Source organism: Candoia aspera, chromosome 1, assembly GCF_035149785.1.
Source record: "Candoia aspera isolate rCanAsp1 chromosome 1, rCanAsp1.hap2, whole genome shotgun sequence".
Lineage (NCBI taxonomy): Eukaryota > Metazoa > Chordata > Lepidosauria > Squamata > Boidae > Candoia > Candoia aspera.
The window spans coordinates 216,023,881-216,050,637 of record NC_086153.1 but is presented as its reverse complement, the minus strand read 5'-3'; the positions used below and the strand labels follow the sequence as shown (position 1 = coordinate 216,050,637).

The window sequence follows — 26,757 nt, the reverse complement described above, 5'->3', positions numbered from 1 at the left end:
AAAAAAAAAACGTGGAGGAAAAGAAGGGAAGAAAGGTGGGGGAAAAATATGCACGTGCAAGCTGGCGATTAAAGCATCTGCCAAGACTGATCCGTGGGCAAAGCTGACTCTGACACTTGGGGAACCCCAACGCTGCGCCGTGTGGAGAAAGATGGGTAGACTGTGAGGACTTTGGGGGAGGGGGCGGAGTTTGGGGGGCTGGTTTTGTTTTGATCTCTCTCTCTCTGTTCCGAGAGGGGGGATGAGAGAGAGGGAGAGAGGGTGAGAGTGGAAATATAAGATAACCGCAAAAAAAGCGAATCCGTCCAAATGCCTGAGTCTTTGGATATCTCTCTCTGCTAGATTCCGCTCTAAACCAACAAGTGGATTTTATTGTGCTTTTCCCCCTTCCTTTAACAAAATTCTCAGCATCAGAATCCCACCACCTCCCGGACTAGTGAGGTGGGGGAGCCCGGAAAGTGGGGGGGAAGAGAAGATCGCGTTCTCCGGAGCTGGCGACCGACTATGGAAGAGCAGGCGGACGCTAAAAGCCAGCGCGACTCGGTTCCGACTCCAGTCAGCGGGAGCAGCGGCAGCGGCAGCGGCAGCGATGGCGAGAGCATTCCGGTGTCTCCCAGCGGCCACGCTCCCTTGTCTCCCGCCGCGCCTTGCCTCGTGCCTCTTCCCCATCACCCGCACCATCACCACCACAGCCACCACCAGCACCACCACCACCAGCAGCAACAGCATCAGCAGCAGGCGCCTCCAACCCCCCAGCAGCAGCCGCGGCCGCCGCCGCCTCCGCCGCAGCACCGCACCACTAACTTTTTCATCGACAACATCCTGAGGCCGGACTTTGGCTGCAAGAAAGAGCACCTCTTGATCCTCGCCGGCGGCCCCGCGGCGGCCGGAGGAGGAGGAGGGGGGGGAGGAGGGGGAGGCAGCGGCGGCGGCGGCGGCGGCGGCGGCGGCCGGGACAGAGACCTAGATCGCGCGGCCAGCTCAGGTAGAGAAAATGTCAGCCCACTGCTCATCAGGCCCCTCAACCCGGCCTCCTCTCTCCTTAGCGCCGACTCGCCCGGGAACCCCGACAGCTCCTCCACGGTCTCCAAAGCGAGCCCCGCCACGGCAGCAGCGGTAGGGACGGCCAAGCCCCCCTCCACCACCACCACCTCCACCTCCTCCACCTCCTCCACCTCCTCCTCCTCTTCCTCTTCCTCCTCCTCCTCCTCCTGCTCGGAAGGGAGTGGAACTAACCCGGCGAAGTACGGGGAGCACGCCAACCCGGCCATCCTCCTCATGGGCTCCGGTAATGGAGGAGCGGGGGCCACGGGCGATTGTCAACAGCCGCTGGTTTGGCCGGCCTGGGTTTACTGCACTAGGTATTCAGACAGACCGTCCTCGGGTAAGAATCCTCTTGAGAATCCAACCCCCTTCCCTTCCCTTCCCTTCCTTCCCTCTCTTCTCTCGGGTGACTGTGGGTTCGGCTAAGCATGCCAGCTCCCCTCGCTCCCCCCCCGCCCCGGGCAGGACCAGCCTGCGCCCTTCGTGTCCCTCTTTCGTCTTGGGATCCAAATCTGGGGCCGGGGGCGGGGGCTTGCTTCGGGATCAGCACGCTCGGAGTCCTTCTCCCAAGGTTGTCCCACCGGGAGCTCCGCTGACTCTACGGCCGGCTTAGGAGCTCCGCTTCGCCTGTGCTTTGGCTGAAAATTGGGTTGTCTCCAAAGAGACGAAGCGAAGACAGTTTCTCCAGCAATTCTTTGGAAGTCCCGCCGCCGGGCTGATTAAATCTGAGGCGGGGAGAGAGGGTGGGGGATTGTTGGTTGGTTGTTTTGTCTTCTGGATCATCTTATCCCCCCCCAGGCTTGGAGCCCCTCAGTTTTAAGATCCTTTATTCTCTAGAACGAAGAGGCCCTTTTCCGCATGAGCCCCCTGGGTTTCCACCTCGATCCTAAACGCAGAGCGACCAGAACTGGTGAAGTCGCTGAGAATCCAGCGGCCTCACCCAGGCGGGCAACGGCGATCCTTCGGCGGAAAGCGTTTAGAATCGGGCTGGCAAACGTGCACGTTCTGAGAACCCACCCCGACATCGGAATTTCCCCGCACCCTGCTTAATTTTTTGGTGATCCTTTAAGCAAGAAAGACTTGAGCAAATGCATCTCTTTCCTTTGTTTTATAATTATGGATGTGTAATTTCAAGGGAAGGTTTTGAATTTCGGAGATGGAAGTGGGGTTCGTAAAATTCGTGGGGTGTATTGGGTGACTTCAGCCGCGAACCGCTTCTTTCTTGGGGCTGATGATTGCCATTCCTCTTTGCTAGTGTGGAATGATGGCTTGAATGGGACACCTGCTTCTTTAGCAGGATGGGTTTTCGGAAGGACGTAGCAGTAGGCAGGGGCCGAAAGAAATGAGGAGCTGAAGGTGTGCGGGCGTGCACGGCGCAAAGAGAAAGGAAAATTCCTGGGATGCAAGGAAGGCCTCGCGTGGCGGAGATGCAAAATTCAGGCCCCAGGCCTTCGCTTCGGGGTCTTTTCTTCTCGCAGATGTAACCCCCGGCCCTCTATTTAGTTGTTAAATGTGTCCTCCCCGCCTGGCCATCTCCCCCCACCCCCCGGATACTGGAATGCGACCCCATTTGTTCTCGGGGCTCCCAGAACTAGAAGGGCGGCGGCTGGGGCTGGGAAGAGAGAAGCTTTCCTCGATTCCCTTCTCAGACCAAAGCGGGGGGGGGGGGTGAGACCAAGCCGAGGCCCGGGAAAGCTTTCTAGCCGCGGCCCCCAGCGAGGAGCTTCGGCGCAGCGGCTTCCCTGGCGCTCCCCAGCCAGCTCCTTTCCGCAGGCGATTGATCAATCCGCCACTATCAGGGTCAGCCATCGCGAGCGCGCGGCTATTGACACCTCCCCGCGCCTGGAAACTCAAAAAAGCCGCTTTGATTGACTAGACGTGTTGAGTGATTGAGCTGTCAGGGCTAACCTCCGCGCCCAGGCCCGAGGAATTTAGCCCTCCTTTCCCAGGGCCCGCCGCCTCTGCCTGGCGAAGCTGGCGCTCTAGATCGGGGCCTGGGTTTTAAAGATGTTGGCCCTGGAAAGCAGAAGGCCTCACGCTCAAGCGGCTAGGCCAACCTGTTGACAAACCTGGCCCCTTGGTGGGGGTGGCGGGGTTAAACCTTCCCGACCCACAAGCTCCCTCATCTCAGCGTTTACCTTTTTCGGTGTGGGGGCGAAGGCGGTGTGCTGTAGGCAGGTGTCTGTTTACCCCCGAGCTCCCGAAACCCGGCGAGTGGGAGGCAGCGTCTGTTTTCCACCCTCAACTGGTCAGAATCTGACCACCGGCCTTCGCTAACTGGCCCAGCACAATATGCACCGCAGCTTGGGGGGGGGGTGTTTGGAGACAGAGAGGGGGGTTCTCTGGAAAATATCGATCTGAAATCTGCGATTATTCCCGTTTTTTTTAAATGGGAAAGGGGGGAATGCAGATTTTTACATCTATTTGCATTTTGCCTCCTATACATACACACGAACACGAATGCACACATGTAGATCAACATTTTCTTTTAACTAATTAATCTTGAAATAAGACAGAGTTGTAACTTTGAGGCCTACTACGGGCTGGAGAGTTGCCACCTCGAACTTTTCTTCAAAGCTTAAACAAAAATCTCTCTTGAAGCTTAACGAGTAAATCCTAAAGCAATGAATATCCCCTTTATACTATAAAGGACTCTCACCCCCCCCCCCACATACACACGAGAGGCGTTTGCTTCTTCTGGAATCTCCTGTACCATATTTATTATGACTTTTGGTGAATAGGCAAAGAACCTACTCAAATAGTAATTTAATGCAAAATTTATTTCTTTTTTTAAAAAAAGCCTAAACAATTTTTTAGCTATTTTTTTCTTCCAGGAAGGAGAATAAGGAAGGTTTTTGAAACGATACCCCTCCTGTCTGAGAGTTTAGCAACCAAACCAAAATACTAAAATTTCAAGTTCCCTCCATACATAAAGGGAGGGGGAGGGGACAGAACCAGCGGAGAAATATAGAACAATTTGCTGTATTATCGGCGATATCACACGGACTGTACAGATGGATTTTATTTCTGTTAGAGACAATAGGACTGCATGACTAGGAGGGCTTGTTTATTCAAAAGGAACATTAAGTTTTTTGGGAAGGAAAACTTTCGAGTCTTGGTGGAATTTTTAAATGTAAAATCTCAATTGTGCCAGCTCTGCCGCAAATAAAGAGGACCCCTTCCCCATTCCCAGCCTTTATCCTTGCAGCTGAAAATAGCCCCGCGGCTCTTGGGGGAGGGGGGCGGCGGCGGGAATTTGCTCCAGGCTCCCCCAGTTTCTTGCAGTTTCAAGGCAGCGCGTTCTTAACTAGACGCGCGGCTGCCTCTTTGTGTGTGCGTGTGTTGAAGGAGGGCACCCACTGCAGAAGGAGCTCCGGACTCCCCAAATACAACACAACAGGCTGGAGACGAATTTCTTTTCTTTTATTAGACAATAATAACCAAGCAATTTGGGGGCGGGTGTGATGAGGAGAAGCCCCCAGCTGGATTCAGCGAGATGCCTGGAAATAAAAAAGGTGGGAGGGTGGGAGAGTGTGAAGTAGAGCTGGGGACCGCTATCAAGAGAGCTTTGTCTCCACGTCGTGTATTGAAACATTCGGCTCCATATTTTTCTTTACTAAGTTTTAAAACCGCAGCAACAAGACAGCCTTTTATTGCCTGCTTAGTGAGTTTCGTGTTTGGTCTCTTCGGCTGGATCAAAACTGATTCATAATCCAAAAGAGGTGGCCCCTGATTTCAGGCTGCCGCAGGCACCTGAGGGGAAACGGCCGTGTCTATCGTTATTTCAATAGCCTTTGCCTCTCCTACGACAAAAATCGCTTTATCAAAGCTCTCACCAGATTAATTTTGGAGTCCGGTTAATTGTGGCTTCCTCAGCATTTATTTATATCCTTCAGATTCGGTCTTGCGCGTTTCCAGCGTGGCCTTATTTTTGTGTATACTGAAAAGAGTGATGACGTCGAAGCAGTTTTCCTGGGGCTCTCCTTATCCGTTTCATTTTAACCCTTTAAATTCTGGAAGGGCTGCTTATCTGATCAGAGGTCTTCCGGGGGGGGCTGGGTGAGGGAGACACCTAGGAATCCCCTCCGAATGGGAGGTGTACCAGAGAGAAAGCGCCGTCTGTAGCAGAACCCCTCTCTTGGAAAGAACGTTTTTCGCTTTCCTCCTCTGTGTGAATGAATGTTTTATCGATACAACTAATTAATCGGTGGGATTCCCCGCCCCACTTCCCCCCCCCCCTTCTAAGCAGTTTCAGATCAGTTAAACATCTTGGCTTTTAAAGAGGAGACTTGGCGGTGGCGAGGGCCTTTAAAGGGAAAGAAAGACCCCACCATTTAATGCAAACAGGGCATATGTGTCCCTTTCCAGGCAACTTAAAATAAATTTAAGCTTGATCTAGGCCTCCATCCACGTTTCTGGTCTCCGTCTTTCTGCAGCCACGGAGAGACTGATGTGAAGCGACCACTCGACAGGGACCACTGAATTTGGCCAGCCGGGAGGAGTCTGGGAATGCTTTCTGTGAATGGGCGCTACAGCTCCTGGCAAAAATATCCTCCGGTCTAAACCTCTTCTTTTTTCTCTCTCGACTTGCCTTTCCCCTCGTCGCTCTTTTCTGTAGTGGCGTCTCCGTCTTTTGCGTGGGGGTCGTTGAGATATCTTGATTTTCTTAGTGGAGAAGAGGCCCAGGAGGAAGGCAGGCCATCTTTGAGCAGCAAGAGTGGTGGACGGCGGTGGGGCGGTGGGGGGGGGGGCGGCGGGAGCGGCTCAGTAGTGGGGGTGGATTGAAAGGGAAAACGGTCGGGCTCTAAATAGAGCGCTCCTTTCCAATCTTCCAGCCCCCCCCCCCCGTGCCCCGGTTTAGGGTTGCCAGATGTCCCCTTTACAAAGGGATACGTCGTTTCTTTTCGACCAGAGTCCCCTATCCTCCTGAATGCGACCTCTAGCCCGAATCCGGGCTCGCTCCTCGGGTCAGGTGCGCCCAGACGCCTCTCGTTTTCTGGCCTGTTTCTGACCGAGCACCGTTGTCTCCTTCCCGCTCTCCTGCCCCGTCCCTCGCTTCCCTTTGGTGTGCGTGCTTGTCTTTTCTCCCTCCCCACCCTCCGTCCCCCTCGCCCCCTCCTGTAGGTCCCCGAACGAGGAAGCTGAAGAAGAAGAAGAACGAGAAGGAAGACAAGCGGCCGCGCACAGCGTTCACCGCCGAGCAGCTCCAGAGACTCAAGGCGGAGTTCCAGGCCAACCGCTACATCACCGAGCAGCGGCGGCAGACTTTGGCCCAGGAGCTGAGCCTCAACGAATCGCAGATCAAGATCTGGTTCCAGAACAAGCGGGCCAAGATCAAGAAAGCCACCGGCATCAAGAATGGCCTCGCCCTTCACCTCATGGCCCAAGGACTGTACAATCATTCCACCACCACCGTGCAAGACAAAGAGGACAGCGAGTGAGCCGGTCCCGCGCGGCCCGGCTGTCCCTGCAGACTGCCCCCCGCCCCCGCCCCCGCTGGCTCCTTTTCATTTCTTTTGCTTTAATTCCTAAGATTATTATAATTATAATTATTAAAATATTATTATTACGAACCTGGTTGACAGAGAAGACGGAGAAGGCCCGTCCGCGAGAGGACGCTTTGGAAAGCAGAGAGCAACAAAACCCGGGAAGGACGTCGTGGCCAGCGCGGGGACTTGGAGGAGGGCTCTGTTTAGAGAAACGAATCAAAGTTATTGTTTATTCACAGTTATAAGGATTCCAATTAAATCCCGAACACTTAAAAAAAAAAGTCTATATAGCCAAACATCGTATGATCTTGTATATATTTAATTTCAGGTAAGAAAATCAATTATGAAGAAGTCAAGTTTTTTTTTAAAAAAATATTTTCCTTTCGCTCCACCGTCGAGCGCTCCCCTCCTGCGTCCCCGGAAGCGTTGGGTCTTCAATTTTCTTATTTGTTTCCTTAATTATTAATCTCCCTTCTTCCCCGCAGCCCCAAGTCCTGTCAGCATCTTAGTTCTGAAGTGTCTGTCTGGCTCCTCTTTCCCGCTTTGTTTTCTGCCTTCTGTCCCCTCGTTCTCGTGCGTGCCTCGGCCGATCTTGAGTTTGTGTGTGTGCGCGTCCCTTCCCGAGGAACATCGGTGACCCACCGACTGCCAGACTGAACCCTTGCTGCAAGCCAAAGATTTTTTTCTGTAGTCTGAAATAAAATGTAGATTGTGTTCAGGATATATGTCGATTCTGTAATCCTTTCTCTCCCCACAGCCCGCCCCACTTTTATATATACATATATGAAAACACCCCATGCTGCTTATTCTATATATTTTTCTCGATCTACTTGGTAAATATTTCTTCCTTTTAAAAAAAGGCAATCAATATTTCATTAAAAATCTTGTTTTCTTTGCTTATTCGCTCTCATCTTTTCCCCCTCCTTTTCATTCTGAGGAAAACCAATTAAACTTAACCTACTAATGGGCGAATAGTTTGGTTCTTCGGATGGATGTTTGCTTCGAAATAAATCTTACTAAGTGCAAGGAACCTGCTGCCCCTGACATGTGCGTAGGACAATGGCCTCCCCGCCCCCCCTCCTGTTCCTCCTCTTCCTCTTCAGGATTCATAAGCTTAAATTAATTTTTCATTGGGACTTAGTCAGGCCTAACTTTAAGTACAATTTGGAACAGCCCCAGTTGAAGTCAAGAATTGGACTTAGACGTCTCAGTGGTGTAATGCTGTATGCAAACAAATGTGGTGTGTGGGGGTGTGTGCGTGCGCACACGCATTAATATGCCACAAATTTTATGGCTCTTTCCAGTTCCAGAATGGGCTTGAAAGAAATTTGTCTGACAGCTCCCTGCCTTGTTTCCGAGATCATATTGAATTTCTACTGAGGTGCTTTTTGCCAGGAAGAGCGGTGGAGGAGGCGCGCGCGCGCCCGCGCCCGCGCGTGTGTGTATGCATGCATAGGAGAGAGGGAGTGAGCAAGTGAACAAGAGAATGGGAATGATCAGTACTTTGCAGACGTTGCTTAGCAGCACCGCATAATGAATGGAGTGTTGAGGGGAAAGACTGTTTTCCTTCTTTGGCCTTCTTGGAGCAGCCACAGTGGTGGTGATAATGATGATGAGGAGGAGGAGGAGGACAACTATTACTATTATAATCCTATTCTTTTATTCCTCCCTTCATTTCTCCAATTTTGACCTGAGGTGAATGGTGAATAAAACCTAGTTCTCTAATAGGCCAGCTTGTTTAGAACAAAAATGGTGTTTAATTTACTTGGAGACCTCACCATCCTGGGAGTTCAGGATTAATGGGGTGTTATACTAACTCTTCCATGAAATTGCTCAGTGTCTTAGAAGCATCCAAGCTTGATCAAAAAACCAAAGGCCTTCCTTCCTTCCTTCCTTCCTTCCTTCCTTCCTTCCTTCCTTCCTTCCTTCCTTCCTTCCTTCCTTCCTTCCTTCCTCTCTCTGGAAATGTGCAGCAGCAGTTAGTGCTCCAGGTACAACCCCTGCATTGTATGCATGCTGTCAAGTGTGTGGTCCCTAGGATTTCCAGTAGGGCTGGGAAACATCATAAAGGGCCACCAGCAGCTGGTATAAATAATATTAAGCCAGATGGACCAATGGGTCCATTCCATGTAAGGCACCATCCTACGTTCGTGGTCCCACTGAGTCCAAGGATTCTGCAATCTAAGCAGCCTTGCTTGGAAATAAACCTCTGATTTTATTGGGCTTTGCTTTAAATAAACACGGCTGTAACTGATGACTATTTTTGATAATTGTTTCTTATTTTTCCTCTTGCTCTTCTTAGGAAGTGGGTGCTGGTAGAGATGGTAATAGCAGCAAACTAGAAGTGGAATTAGTCATACCCTTTCCCTTTTGCTTGATTTATGTGTGTACTTATTTTTTTTAAAACAATCTGATTCAGATAGAATTATACTTCCTTAGTAAAATCAACCTATCAATGCTAAGCTTTTGCCAAAATTCTAGAACATACAAAAGAGTGAATTAGAGACAGGAAAAAGAAAGTGCGATCCAGCCAAATCAGTGAAAAGCTGCTGCTTGCAATGGGATTGCTGGCTTACTTTTCTGCCACTGAAATCATTAGAACTTAAAAAAAACATTTTGTTGGGTCGGGGCAAAGGTGGCCACCGCCATAGAAGAGAAATGTGACATTCTTAGGGAAAATCTGTATTGTTGTTCAGTTAAAATCCCCAGTCAGGATGTGTCCTGTCCTCGGGCTGCTAATGAAAAGGAGATTGCGGTGCTGCTATGGTCAGGTTGACCTATATGTAGCCCCATCAGTGAAATTTGCTGTCTGGAAAGCCTGTTTAGAATTTCAGCCTGAGTTAATCTACTTTGGTGTCTTTCTTGTTGACGAGAAGGATCTGTAAACCTCTTGAATGCCCAGCCTAGTAGTTAAAAAGCTGGGGAAGGTGTGCTTTTCTGTTGGGAGGTATATATTTCCCGATCATTTTAGCCTATCCACAAAATCTCTGCTTCCCTTCAATAATTTAATGTGCTAGGGAATTTGGAACAAAGCCCTACAGCTGATGGCCCTCGACTAGTAAGTACAGGCGCAGATCGGTTTTATGGACTTACTCTGGTGTAGATCCCATGTAACTCAGTGAAATTATTTAGAAAACATTCAGGGTTAAACTATACGGTGCATTATTTAAAACAAAAGAAAACAATTCAAAACTCACCCACTCCTTAAAAAACGAGCCAAACATCAACACTTGAGCTGCAGGAATGATCCGAGGTAGTCAGGAATTGATGAGCTTATTAAATCTGCCAGTGGAACAAACCATGCGGTCCTTTGAATGATGATCCAGGTTTATTGTGTGTTTATCCTACTCTCTTCCCCAAAGGTGGCCTACACGCCTTTCTTTCCAATTTATCTTCCCAGTAACCCTGCAAAGTAGGATAGAGGTTATTACTGGTCTAACAAGTCAGTTATATGTATGTCTCAGAGACCAGAACAGAAGTCCAGTTTTTCCAGGCCACCTAGAATACTTTTTCCTCTAGGCCAACCTCCAGTCGATTTTCATTTCGTGCATATTGTGTGAAAAACAACAGCACTTGGCCACTTTGACCCATGAGAACTTCTCCTATTGTTCAAATGTGATTCTAATCCACTGGAATTAAACGAGGGTTTCTAAATCCACTGGAAACAAAACGATACAGCCCCTTATATGAACGTGCAGCCACCCATCAGATTGCTAAAAGTATTTTGCCCAGGGTTTCTTTCAAACCAGGACCATTTTTTGCATCGATTCTATATGATTTCGACCCTTAGGGTTTCTATTTTTTCCTTTCGCCAAATCAGCACCCGAGAGAGAAATCTAACCCTGTGGACTCCAGAGTAACCCCCCCGAGCTCTGCGCCTTCAGGTGTGTCTGCTTAGACCTGAATCCTAATGAACGCAATAGGATTTATTCCAGATTAGATTTATATTGGGCAGCGGCAGTGCTGCCTCCTTCCTTCCGTCTTGCCAGGCACTTTTGCCCAGAGAGGCGCAGGGTGAGGCTAATAATCTGCATTCCGATGTGTATTTACCTGGGAGTAAACCCCTCTGAACACCGCGGGAAACGGTTCGGAATAAATTATACTGGACTCTTCGGCTTCAACTTTCATACTGGATAGACACAGGTGAGCCGAGAGACCTCAGCGGTGTTTCCAAAACATTCTGTAACCACAAAAGGTGGAGGTATGCCCCTTTGAATCAGGGGCTTTCGGATTGTGCTCCAAATTTTACAATCCCACGAAAAGAATGGAATCAATTGCTTTAATGTCCCCCTTCCCTCGGACAAAGAAAAAATTAATTAAGCTTTGGACTTCCGACATTATCGATTCATGGCAAATAATAGAGTAAAAATCTTAATTTCTCTCGGTGCTGCTGCTCGGCGCCGGCTGACATTGTACCGAGTCCCCCACTGTATGAGAAGACGGATTTTGTTGCAAAGCAGAGCTGGGCTAGCACTCCGCTCGCTAAAAGCAATGCAGGTGCTATAATTATTTCTCTCCTTTTTGCAGGGATATTTATAGAAAGGCTAAGCCCCTCCCACCTACCTCACCTCCTCTTTTATTTGCTGAACCCGAAGGAAGAAAGAGAAAATAATTGTTTGTTGTCGTTCTAATTTTGGAGAAATCCTTTTTCTTTTCTTTGGGCCTCTGAAACACACTTGCAAATCCAGCTCTTAGTTTCTTTTTGTCTTCTGATATGCCCTTTCCCAGTACAAATAATTTCCTTCTCAGGTCAACCAGCCCAGTCATCTAAAATATAGCACATATTTGCAGAGTACTATTTGTGTATGGCTCTTACACTCCTATTGCTATGGAAAGTCAATAGGAAAATGCCCCTTCATTTAAATGAAATATGTGCACGCTGGTGCAAATCCACTTTTAAATCATTGCTAACAACTTCCAGTGGGAATATATGTGTATGAAGGACTATTATGCTTGTGCATATATAGGTGGATCACAAGCAGAAGCATTTCTCCCACCTCAACAACATCCAGATGTGCATGCATGTATATTTCCATTTGCATTCCCACAAACACTTGATACTACTTTCCAGCGCATTAAGCAATGTAGTTTATTTTCTGTTGTGTGCTCATCCCCTCAAATAAAGAACTTCTGTGAAGAACAGGATAACTTATTTGTAATGAATCATGGTTGCAACGTGCAGATCCAACTATGCTTCCTTCTTACTCCGCAGCATTTTCCCATCCACAAAAACAAAGGCTCCCATTCCTTATTTGGATTTCAGTTGATCAGCATCAGGTGTTTGATCACACACACAGACACACACACTACATACAAGGAAAAATATGAACAAAGTATGATGGAAAGCTTTAACCCTGTGCCCACTCTAGCTGTTCCAAAAAGTTGAGTATATCACAGGATTTCACCTTCCACTGAGAAGGAAACAGTCCTCAAAATCCAGTGGAAATGGAACACCAGGCTGGTTCAAATGTTTGGGAAATGCCAAATAAAATGGATGGGATAGAACATTGGCAAAATGGAACCTCCCTCTTTTTGACCTGGTGGAGCGACAATAAAAAAGGAATGCAGGTTAGTGGAACATCAACAATTACAGAGGGTGCAAGCCTCATCCCCAAAACACTAGACAAAAACTCCCATTTGTTTTCCATGGACACTAATGCAACACCTCCCTAATGTGTGTATGCGAGTGACTGAATTAATGACAGTGAGAGAGAGGGGGGGAGTGATTGAATTAGTGTACCAGGGGCAGGGGAGAGAAGGTACATACATTAGGAAAAAACAGACAACTTCTGAATGGCAAATTGAAACTATGGCTTGTTTGGTCAAGCTTATGTCCATGAGAGGGCAACAGAACACAGGAGACAAATGTGTGCCTGTAACTATCATGGTCCAGCACCTTTGCACTGAAATTATCTTGGCTGACCTTTGGTTTGGAGACACCAAACCAAAGTTTGTGAGTATGGGGTTGCTTTGAGGGTAGGCTGAGACCCAAACGTGATGAGCAAGTCAGTTAAAGAAGCCCAATGTCTCCAGCCACAAGGCCTGGAATAAGACCACAGGATTTTAAGTGGTGATTTGCAGGACACACAGGAAATTCTCCTGCCATGGTGGAACTGTCTGGTGGCCACTATGCGCATGAGTATCTGAGGGTCCTTGGCTTCCAGTGGACAACATGGATCATTGTTTGCCCACATCTGCTGCTTGTGGGTCTGGAAAAGCATGTACAATGCGGAATGGGGCCCCTGATTTAGTGGAAACACTGTCGTTTTCTGACAGCTGGAATTGTTAACACCTTTTCCAGCAAATAGTTCTCCCAGCAGAAGTTTTCTAACTTTAGGGATAGAGGCAACCTTAGGGACAGGTGCCTGTGTCTGCATCAAGTGAGAGGCTTCTTGAAGTGTAGCTCAACCTGGTGGGTGCTAAGCCTCAGAAGGGGACCACCAGTCTGGTCCAACAATTAGAACTTTGGGTAAAGACTCAGATGTGACCAAGAGAAATGCTAGAACCAGCTCTTCCCATCTTCTTTGCTTTCAAAAGAGATTTTTCCTCCCTTTCTAAATTTCCAAGAGATCAGCCCCACAATTCCCCAATGCCTTTAGCAACCCAAATTTGATTTTCTATTCTGTTTATTAAGTAGCCCACATGAGGACACATATCCCATTTCTTAGTGGATGTGGTCAGAACAATGATCCCTAACCTGGTGTGCTCTAGATATATTGGACTACAGTCCTGCCTGCAGCATTCCCAGCTTGAATCCTGAGAATTCTGGGACTTGTAGTTCAATAGTGCGGAGAGTGCCAGGTTGGGGGAAGGCTGCTCACTAGAGCATCAGGAATGAATGGTCCCTTGTAGGAACTAAAATAGCTATTTTTTCCCCCCTAGGCTAGCCTAGAGACAATTGACTATTAACTTCCATTCTCCAGAATCAGAGCTTTCCTAGAAGCAGGAAATCAACGTAAATTGCCTATCCCACCAAGGACTTCCTCAAGAAGCACCTTTTTCACAGGATCAAGGATGAAGGCATTTTTAAAACAGTGGAGAGACTTGTGGGAATTTTGTGGCTAACTTTGGCTAGCTGGGAGTAAATCCAGGTTAAGAATCATTTTGGACATTAAACAAATGTATATGGTGTTTTCCTCTGGACACTAAAATAGTTGAGAAAATGACACCCAAGCATCCCAATGAACAGTGCATGAGAATTTTGAATTTTATACATATAGAATGTGTGCTACAAAGACGACTTCACACTGGCTGTAAAGTCCACCATTTCAGAATAATTAGACTTCCGTATTACACCCACAGATATACTAAATATAATAATGTAACTGGGCCTTATTTCTGAGCCAGTGGATGGGTCAGGATAGCTATCTTTCTCCACTGGCCTTGCTGGGACTGGTGACAGCTTTAGGTAATCAACATCTGGAGGACTTGAGGCTCCCCACCTTAGAGTCGGAGGACCAAGGCAGCCCTCACATTAGGGAAGTTAAGTGTTGGGCCCCACCCGCTCTTTGGCCTGCTTTGGCTGTTCAGGTACTGCATGTTGACAGCAGCATCCACAGCTGGGGACAGAGGTGCTGGAACATGGCAAGGATGGTTCCTGCTCCTCCACAAGTGATGGTTGTCAGTGGAAGCATCCCATCCATCTCTCAGGGGGCAATCCCTTTGCATGGTGCCCCACATCCTTATCCCTGGGGGAATCCTTCCGCTCACTCTGCTTTTCTCACCCGTGCCCCCAATCCAAGCCCTGACTGCCCAGGCCTTTCCCCTCCCCTTCTGTTTCTTGGCTTAGGTCAGGGCCTGCCCAGCCTGGAAGCCGTGAGAAGAAAGTCAAGGGCTGATCAATAAGTGCCAGTCTTTTACAGAGCCCGACTGAGGCTGAGCGGCCAAAGATGAGCTTCTGGCTCATCCAGGGGAAGGCCACGTGCTCATTTGTGTCCTCTTTCTCCCACCCCACTTCCTCTGGAGGTGCAGATACCAGCGACTTCTGTCAAGGAGCTTGTTCCTCTGTCCCTCCTTCCAGGAATCAAAGGAGACACTATTGTGAGCTCTATCGTTCCCAGTCAAAGGTCAGATTTCACTGTCCCCATTACAATGATTTTGCTAACAATGTTTATTTTGAGTGGGCAAGTGTTTGGAGTACCAAACAGCAAAGGAGAGGGCTCAGTGTGTTTGTGTGTGCACATGTATGCATATTTGCATTTAAATCTAAAATGAAAGCAAGAAAGCAAGAAAGAAAAGAAAAGAAAAAAGAAAATAAAAGTGTTTGCAAATAATCAGGAAAGGAAAAGGAAGAGGCTGCCATAAGTTCCCTTAAGCTGATAGAAATGGGGAAGGGGCTAAAGAGTCATGTGAATGTGTGTTGGAAGGAACTTTAACTTGCTTGAAAACTTGATCGCCAGAAGAGGTGAATGAGTGGCAAGACAGGAAGAACCGAAAAGATGGAAGGAGAAGAACCCTTTGCTATCCAGCCTAACAGCAATTAATGTTTATTTGAGGTGCCTGTCTGGCCCAAGTCTTGAAAACAGCTGCCTGGTTGACCTCCACCTCCAGCCGGTCTTTAGATGCTTCCTTAGGAGGAAGGATGGGATGTGTTTCCTAGGAAGCTGAAAATATGATGGTTCCGTTAAGGGCCCCCCTGAAGGCCTGTAAAAACTATCTTTTTCTTTTATTCTTTTTAAACACAGAAATCCAAAGCACCCTTAAGTTTTGTGTGTTAGATGCTTGCTCCCAGGAGGTGTTGGGGAGGGCAGGGAGGAAGGGAAATTGTTTAAAAAAAGAAAGACATGTAACGAAACATGTTTTATACTTAGAAATGGCAGCGTTTGGTTTTGTTGCTTCACTGTGACATTTGATTTAATGTGCACAATACATAGTTGCTAAAAGTTGCAGATGTTTAAGAATTACATCTATCTATCATCTGTCTGTCTGTCTGTCTGTCTATCTATCTTCCATATATCTATCTGATGATGTTAGTTAGACAAACACTATTCCCCTTATAAAGGATTTTTTCCCCTTTTGGTCATTAATAGCTTTCTTGACAGTGTCTAAGGCAGCCTAGGATGAAAAAGACACTTATCAAGCAATTCTATGTGTTTAGAAGTTAGACTTGCTGAGTCAGACTTACACATTTAGTCCCAGCAAAGTGAGCATAAAATCACAGCCATAACAATATGGGTGTATATAATTCTATCTGGGATTTATTTCTGAATTGTTGTTGTTGCTGTTGTTAGATGTATCTATATGGTCTTCCTAAAAGATGTGAGGTGTAGAAGAGGATACATGTTTTTAATTTTCATGTGAAAAGAAATGTCTAGTTCTTTCTCAGTGTGCCAGGCTGGTTTGAAACATTAACTGGATGGGTGGGGAAAGTGGAAGGGGAGAAGCAATTCATGCCAGCTTTCTGAGTAATTCTTAAATAGAGGAAAAATAAAAACCTCGATGACTGCTTTTGTCCAGCACCATCTGCTCCGAGAGAGTATATTGGGGAGTTATTTTAAGCCTACGCCTGCCAAATAAAACTGGTCGACAGGAGTTGAACAGGTTCTTTCATAAACTCCACAAATTTCAAGGGAAATGTCAAAGCGTCGAAGCCTAACCAGGAAGGAAGGAATCTTTCAGCCTTCCTACGACAGGGATGGAAGCGGCTGGGCGGAGAGCAGCGTCCTGAACAGTTAAACCAGGGCACAAAACTTAAGCCGCAGGCTCAGAACGAGCACTTGGGGTGGGAAGGAGGAGAGTGGTACCTCCGTTTTCGTCCCAAATCAGCTGCCTCTGCAAAGGTTTTCGAGCACGTAGGCAAACTGGCTAATGCAGCTTTCTTTCGGCTGATTAAGTCCGGGAATCCGGATCTTAGTGGAACTGAAAGCCAGGTGCTGGGAAATCTCCGAAGGACCGGGCGAGAAAACTTTTCAGGGGCAGAGGCAAGAGGCAGTAGCCCTCCTGCGCCCCCTTTTAGATACCTGCCGGATTAGATCTCTGCTGACTCTAAAAGGCTACAGGGCCAAGGGTGGGAAAGTGGGCAGAACATGCATTTAAGCAAGAGTATCGGCGGAAAGTGTAGACCTCAGATGAAGCCACTCAGTAGAAGCGAGACTCTTCCGCGGGTGGGTGGCACGTGAGCCGTCTGAAAAGAGAGAAGGTTCTAACGGCAACCGTCTCATTCTCTCTCTCTCAACGCCGCTAAAATAGTATTAGAAGGTAACCCCCTTATCTTAAAGTATTTATTTGTTTGTTTGTTTTAGACGACTGAGTCCTTAACGCAAATGCTGAGAGCCGCCGATACAACCAGCGACCAATCTGACTTCCTTGCACTTCCTCTCTCCTCTCCCGGTTTCTGTGATTTTAGAATCCAACGCGTTAAAGTGGAACGTTCTCCCAGTGTTAAAGCTCCAAGTTTGGGCGCGCTGCCTTGGGCCTAAAATGGTCCGACGCGGTTCAGCGAAGTTCCTCCGAGTAAAGAGCAGCGTCGGGGTTGCGCTAGTCCGGCCGAAACGCCAGCGTTCATTGCCTTCCTTTCTCAGCAGAAGGGGTTGGCGTGAGGTTCGCAGAAAATGGTTATTAAGAGGAGGAAGAAGAAAAGTTCCACCAGACTGACAAACTGTGATTTAAGCGAGGGGGGAGGAGCATTTTTGAACAGAAAGTGTTGCAAGGAAGCGGGCGCTGCAATCCCACGCATGCACTTTGGCCAGAAAGAAATCCCACTGAATTCAGGGCACCTTGTTCCCATACAAAACTGTAGGTCTGAAAGAGAATCTAGTTCTAGAGGTTTGAAGGAGAAGGAGAAGGCAGGGGGAGGGGGAAGAACCAACACCTGGAATAAATCTCTGCCCCCGAAAGTCTGGCGCCCCTTTCCCAGGTCTAATCTTTGGCAATATTCTCGTTTTCACGCCTACAAATTTACGTTCAGTGGAGGAAACCCGATTCCTTGTCTTCCACGGGGACCCGAAAGGGCGTCTGAAGAAAATGCGAGGCTCGACGTGTCGGCGCGTTGCTCTCTGCGCCCTGCGTGTTGGGACCTCGCTCTCAACTAAGCGGCTGAGGCGTAGCTTTCCAAAGGTGGCCATTTGTTCGGACCCTTTCTAAGCCCCCGAGTTCTTGGTGGCGATGGGGAAAAGTTGGAAGGTTGCGCCTGTTAGAAACCAGTTCGGGAGCGAAGGTTGTAACAAGTGATACAACGCCGGAACGCTAGAAGCGCAGCGCAAACCAGGAGCGGCGAAGGGACCTCGCCGAGGCTGCAAAAGTTTTCCGGTTTCTGGGGATGGATGAGTGGTGGATGCTCCTGAAGGCAGGGCAGACCAGTCCGTCCGCATTGTTTTAGCTTCCCCCCAAAGCGGGCAAAAGATCCTAGTTCTGAGTGAACTTGCAAAAGTTGCAAAAATCTTCAGAACGAAGTGAAGGAGAGAAGTGCCGCCGATTCCAAACAAAGCGCGTTGCCTTTTTAGCAACTGCCTCCTTCCGGTCCACAGATGTCAAGTGGCGGGAACGGGGACCGAATGATAGGAAATACATAGAATGTCACCTGGTTATCCTTCAGAAAGAAAGTTGCTTTTTTCCTTTGCACAGCAAGCTTCTCTACTGCGTTAGGACCACTCTCTTCAGGAACACCCTCAGGGTATTTTATATACGTGGGGATTGATCGCGGTTCCCTGGTTGGAAAAATGACTGGCATAGTTTGCCAGCCTGTGAAGTCAACTCTCTAGATCCTTATGTGGTCCTCCACCTATGAAAGGAGGCATATGGGTTTTCTTCCCACATAGTGCAATCCTTGGTAGATTTGCTGAGGCGAAACCTATGGCTTACATGGGGGCATATCCAAAATAATGACTGCATGCAATTCCAGCCAAAATAAGCTGTGTGTGTGTGAATGAAACATTTTCATGGCAGGGGCATTTTTCTAGAGGAGAGACCCATGTTGGTCTCTTTAGGAGGGAAGCTAGAGAAACCATGGTTACCACTGGATCAGCCCAGGCCTCTGGGCTGACCACGTTCACACAATAATGTGGCATGACTGGTTTTGTTTAGTGAGTAGTGGGAACTGCCATTCTAGCTTGTTCAAGAAACAATTGTTAAACAAAACATGGGATAACACAATGCGGCAACACAGTTTTTGTGTCCTTTTGGTGTCCTTTTCTTGTATTTCTGTAAAACTAGGCCAAAAGTTTCCTAACCTTGTTTGAGATTGTATCAATCACCTTTTTCAATGTAGTCTCGTCCCTTCCTTTTTTCCTCCCCCTCTTCTTTTCTCAGTAGAGTATGGATGCATGCAAGCCTTCAATGATTTTCTCAAGCCACTTGAGTTTCTCTAAAAATAATGCCACGATTTTAGCTCATTTGCCTTTCAAAACATAGTGTCCAGTACCAATTAATATCATAATTATTTTTCAACCATCTCAAATAATATTAAGATGGTTGTCACTAGTATTATTTGGAGCTTTTAGTATAAACTAGTAATGAACATTAATTACAGGAAGAAAGAACTTAAGAGTGAAGCAACATTTCACTCCATATAATTGCAAAGCAAAATGAAACAGGCATATTTTGAAGTGGCAAAATCCATCATTTTGGGAATGTGGATTATTTGATCTGAGAAGGAATATAATACAGGAGGTAAATGTATAAACTATTAAGGTACTGTCTTTTATTTCTGGAAACACTTTGTGTGATGCAGAATGAGTTACTATTTGTCAGGCTGATTGCCCTATCTACATTGCCTGTCCATTTCTTCTGACAGGCAGTGGAAAGATATCTGCTGTGAGGAATGGATAGCAATAGTTTGTCCCATGTACTTTATTATTTTTGGAGTTGTGACTTTAGATAATAATATGTACTAAAATACAGAAGGAAGAATTGGAGATGTCAGAATTCATCTCTCCAGAAGATCTAGGTAGCATTTAGGCTTCCTCCAGTAAATTAATCATTCATATGTGACAGTTCTTCATTACAATAAGGTGAAAGAAAAGCTTCAAACAGAGTTCTCTAGGCTCTAATTAGTGCCTTGTTAAATGTGATTAATGTTACCATTTACTGTGTAGTTTGCAAGACCTTCACTAGCAAAGTTGAGCCATTTCAAGATACATCCCTCTCCTTCCCACCAAAATAATCCTGTGCTACTGCACCAGAGGATATGTAACACAGGAAAGGGTCCTTTCTATCTTTGTATTTTATAACACTTAGATCAGTGTTTTTAAAACTTGGCAACTTTAAGATGTGTGGAATTCAACTCCCAGAATTCCCCACCCAACATGTCCACACATCTTAAAGTTGCAAGTTAGAAAAACATTGACTTAGCTTATATTCAAAATTCTGCCAAACAACATTTTCAGTATTTGTATATTTCATGATTTTTTTAAAATTATGTATGTAACATATGAAGTCTATAGGTATAGCCAGAAATGCATGTCTGTTATCCACCAATTCTTGAGACAGAAAAATAGTATGCATGCATAAAATTTGCTGCCCCAATTTCCAAGCTTTATTCTGTCACAGTAACAAGGCCAGTGACTGGTGGTGTCTTTAGTATTTTAATATTGATGTATCCCCCCAGTTTAATTTTCCTTCCCAATAAGTATTATGTGATTGTAATGGTATGTTGGAAAGATCTTGGGAGATGGGGTGAAGAGATGCTGCCTAGGGAATGGTCAGATAAGAGGGAGCATAGCCCACAGCTGAACAGTGGGTGGGACAAGAGGCTCAGAAGGGATCCTCCCTAGTTTCTTGGGCTGTGAAGGAGATGGGAGATTTGTACTTTCAGACTTGCAAGATTCTGCCTATGTAGCTTTACAATAAAGTAGAATTAGTTTATCTGGTCATGTTTCCTGTCTGGTCTACCTGGAAGGGCTGACATCAATCTTGCAAGTCTGAAAGTTTTGTAACATTGCAAGAAAATAACTGGGTACATTTAGATTTTAGCACTCATCTGAAACAGCACTAAACCTGTATCCAAATATTTCCTAGCAGGCAAGTTGAAAGCATGGAGAAAGGAGTAGAGTATAATGGTGTAACTTGTAATGTTACAAAACTGCAGTGTGTAGTCTTTAAGGTACTCAGTGGTGACAAAACCAGTTCCTAGCAGAACCTAGCTCTCTTTCTCAGTTTAAAACAACTTTTAAAAAAAACAGGTCTAGTATTCTTTCAAAAGAGTGCTAAACCTGTGCTGATACAGAGTCCACGTTAGACCTAAGAAACATTTTGGAAAGCACTGGTCAATCATTATGCAAGGCAGATGTCTCTGCAGAAGCCTGGTGTCCAGTCTCTCCTGCCACACAAGCCAAAATGCCATAAGGCAAGTTCTCAGTGACTGGATTTTTTATTTATTTTATTTATTTATCAGATTTTTATCACCACCCATCTCCCCCACATGGGGGAGGATTGGAGAGGGCATGTCAACAGCAGTCTAATGTTCTGCACATCCACAGCAGAAGAGGGAAAACACTATTTTAAAATCTGCATAAAGATGACTTTAAGCTGCCTCAACGGTGGGCATGGAATGAGATAAAGGAAACATCATGATCACATGGCTTAAGAAGACAGTTACCAGCACATGTTTATTCACGGTTAGGGGGAACATGAAGGTGAGACCTGTGCTGGATCATGTATACCTGATGTAGCTTCAGTTATGTAGTAAGTAAAATGCAAAATATGGACCTAGTACAAACAGTTCCTTGGTCACTCTAGTTCAAGCCCAACAAAGGTTATAAACAAGACAGTAACTGGTTGATCAAAGTGGAAAGAAGCACAGGACTACAAGACCCCAAATGATGGAAAATGGGATCTTTGTGATGATCCACTTTGATATTAATTTTCCATGATCTACTCATCTCTAAATGTATCCCATTATTTTCTTGCAATGCTATAAAGATGCTGCATCTATATATTTTGGGACTCAGACAGGTGGTATTCTTTTCTAATCCAGTTCTGGAAGGTCCTGCTAGGGATTTAGATTGAACATGTTACACACACACACACACACACACACACTTGGGACAAATTTACCCTACAGATGTAATGAGCACATTGGTCACCCCTTCTCTTTAGATTTTTGTAATGTGAGTTCTGAAACTAGACCTAGGGAAACCTCAAAACAATTTGAGATTACTGTTAATATGTGATCACTTAGAAGACAGTGTAGCCATTTTCATAAAAAGTGCAGAGAAAAAAAATGAAAAAGAAAGAAAAGAAAAAGAAGAAGAAACTTCCCCCTTCATCTCCAAAAAGAATATTCAGTATTAACAACTTATCACTGTATATTAAAATACAGCCAAATACATCTTCATTCCATACCTCACTCCATTTATTTAGACTCATCTCTAATTCCTCAGCTCTCCTCATTAATCAGCAAAAGTCTAGTAAAAATTAACAGAAATACCTAACAACATAAAAATATAGTCCCCCTTTCCATTTGAACAAAATCCCCCCCAATCCCTCTTTTTAATAATCAAAATTTAATCCCATTTAATAATTAAACATTACAAAAAATTAAAAACGATTAAACATTACCAGAAATAGTAACTCCTTATTTACATATCAAAAGTAGTAGCATAGATATTTGCAAACTAATCCATTACATCCAGCTGAACATTTCCAAAAAGAACTATCCAGTTGAAATAACCATTAAACACCACCAGAGAAAGCAACCCATTATTTAACCATAATCAAGTAAACCAATTTTATATTTTTTCTTCTTTCTCCCAGCAATCCTTAGGTCCCATAAATAAAGTTCTAACTTCTGCTTTCTTCTATTATCTTTGTCTCTTCTCTCGGGAATTCTTGTCATCTTTATCCAAGTCCATTTGTAATTTCCATGTAGTAGCTCCAGTAGATCTCTTATATTCCAATTGGAAAACGTAATCCACATCAGTCTTTTGATACATTATTTGTATGTCTTTTTCAATTTTTAAATGATCATCTAATTCCATTTGTAAATCCAGTATTTCCCTCTTTCTTATGGGTTATAATTTTTAAGTCCACCTTAAAGTTCATTTCAGTTATATTCAAAGGGACTTGCTCCTCTTCAGTAACAACTTCTGGTTCTAGTATAGAGTTAAACAACTCAAGTACTTCTTGGGCCCACATATCAGAAGTATATTTTTCCTTTTTTTTCAATGCATTTTTGTATTAGGTCTTTTGTATTAGTTTTATCTGTTTAATATAATCCTTAATAAAATTATTGGAAAAAAAAGAAGACAGTGTAGCCATTTTCATATGGATGAATATCTACTATTATGATATAATAGTGTGGCTAAGGTGCTGTAAGGGGTATAGCTACTATTCATTTAGGCAAACGCTTGCATAAGTGGTAAATTCAGGCACTACTGTAAACCGGATTATTTCATCCTGGTTTGCAACCCAAATTTGAACATGACACCCTCCAACCCTAAAACCACAGATATGACCATGGAAGAATAATGAGGAGAGAGGAGATATGGCTATAATAATTATTTTGGGTTTTTCTCCTCCTTCTCTGGCATAGGACTCTTCTGGGTCAGTTGATTGGGTAGGGAAGTTAATATTCTCTGATGGTTCCACTTCTAACTAACAAGCCAGTTACAGAAAGTTGTTGGGGAATGATTGCTTCCTTCTCACCTCCTCAACAGTTTTGACTATTGGCTGAAATAATTCAGGGATTTGGAATTATATAGGTTTTACTGAAATTAGATGAAGTGGTGGAGGAACCTGGTATCAGTAATGGAATGGATAAGGCTGATAAACAGAAAGTCAGTTCAGATAAAAAGAAAATGCTACTGTTTGTGGTTTGATTGACCTAGAAGTATCAGAATACAATGTTATGTGTGCTCACCTGGAACTAAATCCCACACTATTCAGTAGGGCTCAATCTCATGCAATATATCAAGAAGATGCCCTTCGTTTATGAGTTTAATTATTTTAAAATTTAGCCTTTTTTTCCAAGGATCAGTTTGGTTATTAGGAGTATTACTATTTTAGATACCCAAGAACTCTTCACTGTCTTAAACTGTGCTAGCTACAGCCTCTCTTGAACAGAGACAGCTTAGATAATTTTCCACATCCTAGTAACACCTAGGACTAACTAGTGCAATAGTTTACAGGAGGGGTTGCTTCTGATAATCTCCTGCCAATTGCAATATGTTCAAAAATACTGATGAGGCCGATCAACTCTATGAGTTCTGCAAAATGTAATCCTGTTGATTCTGAAACAACCCATTGGCTTTATCATACAAAGCCCTAAACTGTTTAGGATCAGGCATCTCAAAGGAGGCATCTCAAAGGCTGTGTGCTCTTCTATGCCTACTCACTCAACATATCTGAGGAGACATTTCTTTTACCTCCATCCCCTGCCAATTTTGGTAGGTAGGAACTGGAAAATGGGCCATTTTTAGGATATTTTTGAAATGCTTCATCAGAGTTTTGAAGAGACAGGGTAGATATATCACAACAAAAGCTCTTTCTCCAGCAGGTCTAGAGTTTCCACATCTTTGAGGCCATCAGGAGCATCCTGAGTGAAACAAACTGGAGATGAGAAGTATATGGAGGCCGCTCAAGATAGGAGCTCTGTCTGCTTTCTTTTGGGGAGACAAGAGTTTCAACTGTTTGTGCCCACACAAGACCACAGGAATGATGATTAATCAGTCTTATGTTGGATCTAAAGTCAAGTCCTCTTAAAGTCATTTTTTTTTCATACTTAAGTCTCATTCATTTTGGACTCAACTCTTGGTGACTTCATGGATTTATCCAAGTAGTCATCTTGACAACAGTGTGGAAAGGGTTTGTCATTGTCTTTCTCAGGATTTAAAAAAAAACTTTTTAGTCTATCCTAGAATTCTGGGGCTGCTTACTGGGAATTTCTGTTGCTTACCATCCTCCACATTCTCATGTTATTTTCCATATTAACTGCTGAGGGCTTTCCAGAATCCTGAGGAGATTTGGGTGGAGAAGTGGGATGGGGGATTGATTTGTTAGCACTGGCTGCAATTATAAACAATCCATAATGAATAATATATATGCAACACACAAAGATTTAATAGCCTTCCTGAGATTCTTTGGGGGGAGATCATGACAGCTAAAATATATAAAACTGATGTATGGTCATAGAGTAAGCAGATGTACAGCATTCAATAGTTTTCATAGGATCCAGTGGGACTCCTGTCCTACAGACAAGAATTTATTGTTAATAACAAATGTAAATAAACAAATAGTGCTGTCAATTATCTTTGAGGAAGCCTAGACATCTGGGGAGGTGCCAGAGGACAGGAGAAGAGCAAATCGCCCCTCTTCAGGAAAGGGGAAAAAGGAAGATCCCAATAATGATTAATGAGTGAGCATATTATTCATCTCTGATAAGATGTTAGAACAGAAAATATAGCAAGCCTTTTGTAAGCATCTTGAAGACAATGCTCTGATTTAGCAATCACAGGCAGCATGGTTTTTGTCAAAAATAGGTCATGTGAGACCTTCCTTCTTTGGCAGGGTAACTACTTTAGTGGTCAAGAGTAAGGCTGTAGATATAGAGTAACTCAATTTCAGCAAAGCTTTGGGAAGGTTCCACATGGCCTTCTCCTTGACAGCTGTAGTGTGTGGTTTAGATTGCACAACAGTGTGATGGGTCACAACTTCTTGGCTGACTGCACTCAGAGTACTTCATTAATGGCTCTTCATTAAGTTAGAGAGTAGTAGCCAGTGAGGACCTCCAGGGGTCTGTTTTGGGGTCTGGATTATTCAACATAACTTGCAAGTTTGCCAATTGACATAAAATTGGGAAGTTTAGTCAACACCTAGGATAACAAAATGAGATTGCAATCTAATCTGAACAAATTGGAGGACTGGTTTGAGAGGAACAAGATGTTCTTCAACAGGGAGAAATGTATGGTATTACATTTAGGGAGGCAAAATATACAGCGCATGTACAAGATAGGGGATTCATTGCTTGGAAGCACTTCATCAGAGAAGGATTTGGGTGTGATCTTTAACAACAGGCTGAACATAAGCCAGCAGTTCATGTCAGCTGTTAGAATGCTCAGTTCTGTGCTGCATCAGAAGAAACACTGCACAGGTAGTCTTCGCTTCATGACCATTTGTTTAGTGACTGTTTGAAGTTACGACGGCACTGAAAAAAGTGACTTATGATTGGTTCTCATACTTAGAACCATCACAGCATCCCCACAGTCATGTGATCACAATTTGAGTGCCTTGCACATTTACGATGGTCTCAGCATCCTACAGTCACATGATTGTTATCTGTGGCCCTCCCAGCTGGCTTCCAACAAGCAAAGTCAATGGGGAAGCCAGCAGGAAAGGTCGCAAATTGTGGTCACATGATGTCTTGCTTAACGATGCTTCGCTTAGTGATGGAGTTGTGGGTTCCAATTAGGGTTATTAAGTGAGGACTACCTGATATCAAAGACATGTGAAATCTTTATTCCTCACTACCCTACACTGGTGAGATCACAGATGGAATACCATATGTGATTCTGGACTCTATGTTTCCAAAAGGATATTGACATATTGGAATAGGTTCAGAGGAGGATGACAAAGATGATTCAGGGACTGGAGGACATGACCTATGAAGGCATGCTGAAGGAACCTGGGATGTTTGGTCTTGAGATAAGAAGACTGAGGGGAGACATGATATCAATGTTCAGGTACATAAAAAGATGTCATGGGGAAGATGGTCAGAAATTAATTTCTTTTGCCATTAAAACTAGGATCAGAAATAATGTATATAAGCTGCAGCTATCTAGTTTTTCTTTAAATATAAGGAAAACTTGATGCTGGTAAAATTTGAACAACAATGGAGCAGTCTGCCTATAGAGATTGTGGGTTGTCCTTCTATGGAGATTTTAAAGAAGAAACCGGATGGCCCATTTTGTGGATCGTTTAACTGGTTTTCCTGCACTTTGCAGAGGATTAGACTAGATGATCCTTGTGCTCCCCTTCAACTCCATAATTGTGGATGAAATAAACAAATAAAATGGAGGATTGAATTTAAAGGGTCATAAATTAGTAACTTCACTTCTACTGCAATTTGTTCTATTGATTTTAATTAGGTTTCATCAGAGTATGAATGTTTACATTTATTTTTCCCATCATAACTCATTAACTACAGATATTTTTTTATTGTTGTATGCTGCCTAGAGTCACTTCTTGTGAGATGGGTGGCTCTATAAATTTGATAGATAAATAAATAAATAAATAAATACTACAGAGATATTCCCTCAAATGTTAAAAATAAAAATGCTACTTAACTAATAAA

General features: G+C 44.8%; 1 protein-coding gene across 1 annotated transcript; it reads left to right on the top strand.

The window, feature by feature from the left end:
* The first annotated feature begins 504 nt into the window (after nt 1-504).
* Nucleotides 505-6,485, top strand: EN1 (engrailed homeobox 1). Its single transcript, XM_063308317.1, has 2 exons — nt 505-1,384; nt 6,169-6,485. Exons 1-2 carry the CDS (start codon nt 505-507, stop codon nt 6,483-6,485), a joined length of 1,197 nt encoding a protein of 398 aa, XP_063164387.1.
* The last annotated feature ends 20,272 nt before the right edge of the window (nt 6,486-26,757 follow it).

What these genes read in the sequence shown, in the direction of transcription:
- EN1 (XM_063308317.1), top strand. Translation starts at nt 505, where the DNA reads ATGGAAGAGCAGGCGGACGCTAAAAGCCAGCGCGACTCGGTTCCGACT. An exon ending in TTCAGACAGACCGTCCTCGG is followed by an intron (nt 1,385 to 6,168) that starts GTAAGAATCCTC and finishes CCCCTCCTGTAG; the next exon opens with GTCCCCGAACGAGGAAGCTG.